The 8,180-nt window shown below is 40.4% G+C and overlaps 1 protein-coding gene across 2 annotated transcripts in view; it reads left to right on the top strand.

The window, feature by feature from the left end:
- Positions 1-8,180, top strand: part of ROCK1 (Rho associated coiled-coil containing protein kinase 1) — a 178,554-nt gene that overhangs the window by 120,740 nt on the left and 49,634 nt on the right. For both annotated transcript variants that reach the window (XM_024210773.3, XM_024210772.3), the window contains exons 19-21: positions 645-805; positions 1,502-1,686; positions 2,369-2,438. In XM_024210773.3, coding sequence (XP_024066541.2) covers positions 645-805; positions 1,502-1,686; positions 2,369-2,438 — 416 coding nt within the window. The remainder of the gene's footprint in view (positions 1-644; positions 806-1,501; positions 1,687-2,368; positions 2,439-8,180) is intronic.

Raw genomic sequence — 8,180 nt, 5'->3', positions numbered from 1 at the left:
CAACCCCCTGCCCCAGCCCGGTGAAAGTGAGTCAGGGTGGGGGAGAGAGAGCAACGAAGGGAGGAGGGATGTAGTGAGCGGGGGACGGGGCCTCAGAGAAGGGGTGGAGCCTCGGGGCAGGAGCGTGGCAAGGGTGTTCGGTTTTGTGCAATTAGAAAGTTGGCAACCCTAGTGTGTTCACATATCTTAGGATGTTTTTTGCTATTTTTTCTATCAAAAATTTTATTTAATTCCATTTCTAAATGGCTATTGTTGGCAGCTCTCTGTTTTTGAGCAACACATGAACTGGCTGGAACATTTTGAGCACTGGTATAATGGCAGTTAGTGGAGTGACAAGTAGCTGCCTGTAATAGGGTCCTAATGCTCTGGAAATCACTATCACTGTCTCTCTGTTGCAACAATACTATAATGATTTTGTTCAGTAGTAGACTAGAGATGCATACTCATCTGACTGTAAAGAATTTCAAACACCCCAACCATGGTGTGTGGGGGAGAGAAACCCCGTGCTTAACTCTCAAAGATGGAATATTAGGTGTATTTAAGAAAGGCATGATCAAGCAAACACATTCTTAGAAGTGCCATATTTGTATTTTTGCATATATACCTTTTTATTGTGCTGTCAATTACTTTTGTTTCCTGTTTAGAAATGGAAAAAAAAGTGAAGGAGGAGAGGGCAGCAAGAGACAGGGCAGAAAATCAAATAGTTCAGATTGAAAAACAATGTTCCATGCTGGACTTCGACCTGAAGCAGTCTCAGCAGAAGCTTGAGCACCTCACTGAGCAAAAGGAGAGGCTTGAGGATGAAGTAAGCAAAACCTGCATTACCTATCATTTTTTCTATGTAAAAGACAAATTAAAGAATGAGTTGCATTAAGAAATAGAAAACTGAATCTATTTAAGTTGAGATGTTTATGTAGCATAACGTTATTGAATATAACTGTACTAAGAGGTTTCACCTAAATGCTGTGAAGGTTTGTCTGAGTAGGTCGAATGCCATATCTTTTTTTAGACCCTGGATAATATGTATTCCTTTATAAGAGCTATGCATTAATAGTGAACTGATTCCAGGTATGAAGTCATTGGGTCCTACGCAATATAGTTATGCAGGAAGTACGTTTTGCAGAGATGATGATTTTCAAAGTGGCTAGCATATTTTCTTCTGCATTATCAAAGCCATCAGTTTATTACTGAAGAATATACTATCTATTCCAGAGGAATCTACCCCCGGAGTCTGTTACAAAAGAAAAAATTAATGGCTGGGAACAGGGCGGTTCTTGAGGCCGAAATATAGACTAAAATCTATAAGAAAAACTATTTCCTATGATATTGCACCCAAGTAATATTGGAGGCTGTTTTGAATATTTGTATGCATTATTTCATGAGTAAAATGTAGGAAATAGTGATGTTTGACAAAATAATGCATATGAAACATTATTACTTTTAACAAAATACAGGAAAATATTTGGTAAAAATTCTAAATTAAAGTGATTTAAATAATTAGGTTAAGAATCTAACACTTCAGCTGGAACAAGAAACAAATAAGCGACTAATGACACAGAATGAACTGAAAACACAAGCTTTTGAGGCAGACAACTTGAAGGGTTCTGAGAAGCAGCTGAAACAGGAGATCAATACATTGTTGGAAGCGAAGAGATTATTGGAATTTGAGTTGGCTCAACTCACTAAGTAAGTAGGGGCCTGACATAAAATGGAAAATCCTTCTCCTCCCCCTCCCCCTCCCCCCCCCCATTCATGTATTTTGTCTGTCACCTTTTTCCAGAAACCAAAAATACTTGTTTTTTTTTCCTGAAAATGTGTCTGTATTTATTATATTAGAATATTTTTATTTTGAAATATAAAAAACTTTGCTTGGCTGATACTTCTATGCTCAGGCTTGTCTGGCCTTTCTGGAGCAATTGAAGTGCCTATCCAAGAACCACCATTTGAGATTTAAACTTTGGAGCATCTGTTGGAGGACCACTGAGCTTCATGACTGGGTACATTTTTTCTCCTTAAAACACTCCTCCTCTCCCTTACGATTTTTTTAGCTTGACAGGAGACAGCATTACTTTTCCAACAAGAATATCCTTCCTTTATTGGATCTGTGCCACAATAGTCTGCAGGTTGAAGACAGAAACCAAGCACTTTTGGAGCACTGCTTCCCATCTAAATTATCTGGGGGGGGCTACCATTATGGTAGCCTAAATTATATTGTTAAACCAGAATCTTAGAATAGGTGCTTATGATTACCATGTTTACAGGTAGTGTGTGAAGGAGGAGGTGGGTGCATATGAAAGAAAAATGCTGAGTTTAAAGGTGCAAGTGTAATGGATGGCTTTTATATGAGGTTTTGTTTTCTCTCCTTAAGGCAGTATAGAGGAAATGAAGGTCAGATGCGGGAACTTCAGGATCAGCTTGAAGCTGAACAGTATTTTTCGGTAGGTTCATGAAAAATTTTACAAAAATAAAGGATTGTTTTGTTTAATAACTTCATGACTATGTACCCCAATGCTCAGACATAAATGAGTAACACACAAAATACTACTAAAAATATACAAATAATGCACAAAAATCAAGCTAACATGAAAAGATTGTGTTATGTGTATCGTAACAATCATAAATACTGTACTTGGCCTATTACCATTTTGTTTATATGATTTTGTGGGCATCAAAGTACTGTGTTCCATTTATGTTGCATAAGTAACAACACTTAATATGCAAACATTCATATAGTAAACTGCCCCCCAAAACTTCCTAAAAGTGCCCCAGGTGTAAACTAGTTCCAAATTAGTTTGCTCATGATCTAGCAGACTTGATTATAGAGCCAGGTGTCACTTCCCCATTGCCCTCCTAATTTGGGTAGTTTTATACAAGATTCAGCTAATGCATTTGGCATTGATCTTTAGGATGAATTGAGAGAGAGAAAATTCATAGATTCATACAGTTTAAGGCCAGAAGGGTCCATTAGAACTTCTAGCCTCACTCTTCCTGTATATCACAGGCCATTAAATTTTACCCAGTTACCCGTGTGATGGTGCCCAATAACTTGTGTTTGGCTAAAAAAGGTCTTCCAGAAAGGCATCTTATCTTGATTTTAGACATGGAGAAATGAAGAATCAACCCCTTCCCTTGCTAGTTTGTTCAGTGGTTAATCATTCTCACTTTTCAAAATGTATTCCTTATTTCTAATTTGAATTTATCTGGCTTCTGCGTCTACAAATTGCTTCTTCTTATGCCGTTCTCCTCAAGGTTAAAGAGTCCTGTATTGCCCAGTATTTTCTCCTCATAAAGGTACTTATACACTGTATTCAAGTCACCTTTCAGTCTTTTTTTTTTTTTTTTTTAAATCTGGCCTCAAATCATTTTAGAGGGTTTTTTTCTGCACCCTCTCCAATTTTTCAACATTCTTTTTATAATGTGGACAACAGAGATATATACAGTAGTCCAATATCAGCCTCACCATCTACTAAGGCAATGTTAAATAATACTTAATATCCAATTTATCCAAGTCAGTAAGGTTTATAAACTTTTTTGTTTGCAAAGCCTTAGCATTTGAGGAAATTTTGGCTTAGTCTAGACATATGAAGACTCAGTCCAGGCTATACCTTGTAGGATATTACAGATGGGACAGATAGTGATCCCTATATTTTGGTTGTCTAATACTTTTCTTGATAAAAATAATTTTGTGACCTTTTTAAGCTCTAACACTTCCATTCTTTGCCATACGCCTTTTAAATTTGTCAGGGGGCAAGCCCTTTGTTCCATGAGATTCCATTGAGGTTTAGCTGAGATATAAACTGTTAAAAATCACTGTTTCATATGTCTCACTTGCATTTTCTCAGGAAAATTTTGGCATCATGATAAAATAACTGAACAGGAACATTTAAAAAATTCAGACCCACAGGTGGAGAGCCAGGCAGGGCTTCTGCATCACCTCCAAAACCCAATTTATGGCCCCAGTGTCCTATACGTTCCTCTGAGATAATAGCTTGCTGCTGCTGCTGCCAGCAATAATTAGTTAGTTAGTTCTATAGCTCATGTGGTAGAAATCTGTGCTACATTGTGGAAGATAAAGGTTCAGACGCTGATGATGATGCATAAGAGGGGGGTTGTTCCAGTTGTACATAATAGAATTTGTTTTTATTTAAAAAAAAATATATAGGAAATTACATTAAAAACTACATTACATTAAAATGTTATTTAGGTTGCAAAATCAAGCACTCAAAAATCAGGAAGATGCCAGATTTACAGTTATTCTCTGCAACCGTATTTCTGCCTATTTGTGTGTGTGCATTATGACAGTCTTTAATTACATGATCACATACAATGTTTTTTTTCCTGTAGGACACCTGCTTCTTTCACTGTACAAGCTGGATGCGTGGGGGGTTGAATTAAGGTTGCATAGACAACTGTAAATGTGGCATTTCTTAACTATTGAGTACTTGACTTTGCAACTTAAATAATTTTTAATATACCTTTAGTATATAATATTATACCCAGTTTGCTCAAATGACTCTTCATGCCCACAAAACCTCATCCTTTAATATGTGGGTTGCTTGATTCACAATCGGACCAATCTAACCAAACCATCTTTAAGTTAAATATTCTTTATCCGAAAATTTTCAGAGTGTTGCACTCTGTGGTGTAGGTTAATACCGGTCTACCCATATGTCACAGAAACTGAATAGCCAAACAGTAAAGAACTGCACTGGAGCCCCAGATTCCACCTTCCCTATCTCTTTTTTTTTTTTTTTTTTTTTTTTTACTATTAATCAGTAACTTTTCTTTCATTGAGTGTATTTATTGCACTTGATTTACAATCCTTGGATTTTGGCTAGAAAGAAAATAACCTTTTAACATACAATTATATTATTCATTGGTTTCAGAGTAGCAGCCGTGTTAGTCTGTATCCGCAAAAAGAACAGGAGTACTTGTGGCACCTTAGAGACTAACAAATTTATTAGAGCATAAGCTTTCGTGGGCTACAGGGGTTGTAGCCCACGAAAGCTTATGCTCTAATAAATTTGTTAGTCTCTGAGGTGCCACAAGTACTCCTATTATTCATTGGGTGTGTTTTGGCACTGTCCTACTATAGCTTTACGTTGCTGCAGCCCAAGTCTAACCTAAGTAGAGACAGCTTTTCAAAACCATGAATTCTTTGAGTGTTTGTCAGGGTGGATCCCTCTCTAGATGCTTATGTCTCTCAAGCGTGCAAGGCTGGATTTTTTTGATTAGTCATGTTTGTTGGGGCTCTGCATGTGCCCTGTGCCTCCTCGTGCTCCTACATGAGGTAAGGAGTGGGGTGGATGAGGCAGCCTTAATCCTCCCTCACGTCCATCTCACTGCTCATGCCAGTGATACAGAACCTAGCTGATGTCTGACCCACTAGACCTTAATTTGAACTAAACTTCTCGATGTTATTCTGAAACTCTTCTGAGCAACCTCTGTTCTTTTCATTTAGTTCTTTTCATTTCATTCATTTTCATTTAGTCGCCTTGTATTAGAGCAGACTATGACTTTAGAAATGCCAGACTCTCAGTCTGTAGGCTTCAAAGTCTGTCCATCCTGCAGTGGACTAATTCTACAGAAAGACTGGCTCGACAGATACCTATTCTACTTTGGAGAGTTCTGTAACCAAAGCAGGTTCTTGGTCTCAGCCTCCTTCTTTGTGAGGACTGGGAAGTCATGAGAAGCAAGACTGATGCGCCATCTTCTGGAGCAATCCATGAAAGTGGCATTGGATCCAGATGTACGGAGTTTGAAGACCCTTCTAGTGATCTCTACATCGTATCAGGTGGACTGATGACTCCAAAGACCTCCTCAGAGAAAACAGCATTGAAGCTAGATCTGATGTCAGCACTGGTATTACCCTTGGTGCTGAATGCTTCAACCTCTGAGATGCTGACTTAAACATTGGGGCTGTTCGTGTAAAGTGCTGAAAGGGGGTCACTCTGAACATTGGGGCAGGAGCTCAAGAAGGATCTCTCTGTCTTCTTGTAAAGAAAGGGACAGAAAGGCATCGGAAGATAGTTCAGTCAAGTCCAGCATGGCTTTGAGGATCAATGGAAAGGAGCAGACTGTGATGCAGCAGACTCTACCTGTGTGGAAGTGTCCCCATCGATGTTGACTCCAGCACCAGCAGGGCAGACTAGGAGTGCACTGGAGTCACAGTTGGCACCAAGATATGTATTGACACTGATACAGACCTTGACACCAACATCACCTTACCAGTCAGCACCACCTCTTCCACCATTCCCAGGCACATCTTTCTGCTGGTAGCCAGCAGAGATCTGTCTCCACTAAAGTCCACAAGTTGTGCCACTAGTAGATCCAAGGATCTGTACAGACCTCAATTACTGGCCCACCAGGATTGTCATTGGTCCAGCCAGCAATCCGACAGTCACCCACATGTGTATGGGATGCCACTGTGGCTATTGGAGCCTACCTTCCCCAGCCTCTAGGAGCTTGTCCCTACAGTGGTAGAAGACATGGAGGTCTCTCTCTCTCTAGCAGCTTTCCTAATAAGACCTCAGTCACTGGAATACAGAGAGGAGCGAGATCCAGAGAGCCAGCAGTCCCCGTCACCTCTTAAGAAATTCTCCTCACTGTCCCTGCTGCTAGATAATTTCAAGGCAATTAAGGAGCTCTTGGTGCAGACTGCAGACACCTTGAAGATTGAGACTTCAATCATCCCTGAAAAATTCCACAAGTTATTTGACATTTTGTCAGCCACTGGTCCTGCCAGGATTGATCTCCCCATAAACAAGGCCCTGTTCGAAAGATTCTGGCCTACAAGCAGGATTAGCCTTTAACTCTTTTAAAGTCCACCTGGCAGTGATATCAAGGTGCCATGCACCAATACAGTCACATTCAGTCTTTTTACACCCTGTGGTGTTCAGATTCCTCAAGGCTTTCTTCATATCTGCCATCAGGTTAGAGAACTGCCCTCGGACTAGAAACATCCTTCTCTTACAGCTCATAGAACCTGTATCTGAGCCATTATTGCAATGTTTGGTATGCCACCTCACCAACATGGCTTTTCTCATAGCCATCAAGTCAGCTTGGTGAGTCAGTGAACTTCAGGCCCTGATGGCTGAACTGCTGTCTATAGCATTCCATAAGGACACGATGATGATGAAATGGCACCCTAAATGGGGTTTCAGAATTCCACCTGAACCAGTCTTGTTACCATACGAGTCTTTTGCCTGAAGCCATCCTCATCGCCTGGAGAAAAGAAGCTTCATACGCTGGATGCTTTCAAGGTCCTGCTTTATTACTGGGATGGGACCAAGCCCTTCCGACTTTCTCTTCCTGCCCCTTTGTGGCCTTATCTGGTGCACCAGAAAGGCCAAACCATCACATCCCAGAGAACCTCAGTGTTTCACACAATGTATTTCCAACTCCTATCAGTTGGTGAGCCTCTCCCTTTGAACATCAAAGCATACTCCACCCAGGTGCTGGCAATGTCTTTGGCCTGCTTCAGAAATATACTACTCTCTGAGACCTGTAAAGCAACCACGTGGATCAGTTCACTAACTCTTGATAAATATTAGGCACTTGGCATGCCAGGGCAGATGCCAAGTTTGGAAGAGCAGTAGTACTGTAATCTGTTTGTCTGATACAGTTGACGCTCCTCACTCTCGCCATCCAGCGAGGATGCTGCTTGTCAGTCTTTTTGGGTCCTAGTAGATCAAAGTCTTTCAACCTTTCCACAAGGATTGGTCTCCACCCTGTCCCTTGGACAGAGGGTCCTGTCTGTTTACTGGATCTGAAAAAAAGCCCTGTGTTTAAACTCAGCCCTTTCTTTGTCTGAAGGTCTCTGGACGGGTATATGCAAGCCTTCCCAGGGTGTGGTACCTCTGGAGGTGTTTACAACCTGAGTGACTCACTTAATAACCCCCACTGTTTTTGATTCCAGGAGTTGCAGTAACTCTCCCCCTGGAGTTGCATAGAAAGCAATACATAAACCATCCATACAATACAATTAATACAACGTGGTCCCCAAAGATAATGCAGTATCTATCCTAATACCCACTACAATAATCTATCATAATACCCACTATCATAATACCCATTATTTTGTAATCATTTGTTTAACTAAACTTCACTGTAATTTTATCATACATATCATGTATGGTAAGTGGGGAACATGGAGACCTGGGAGATGGGTCGGAGACGAG

The sequence above is a fragment of the Terrapene carolina genome, unplaced genomic scaffold, assembly GCF_002925995.2.
Source record: "Terrapene carolina triunguis isolate 2854851 unplaced genomic scaffold, T_m_triunguis-2.0 Scaffold58, whole genome shotgun sequence".
NCBI lineage: Eukaryota > Metazoa > Chordata > Testudines > Emydidae > Terrapene > Terrapene triunguis.
This window is presented reverse-complemented; position numbering and strand designations above follow the sequence as displayed.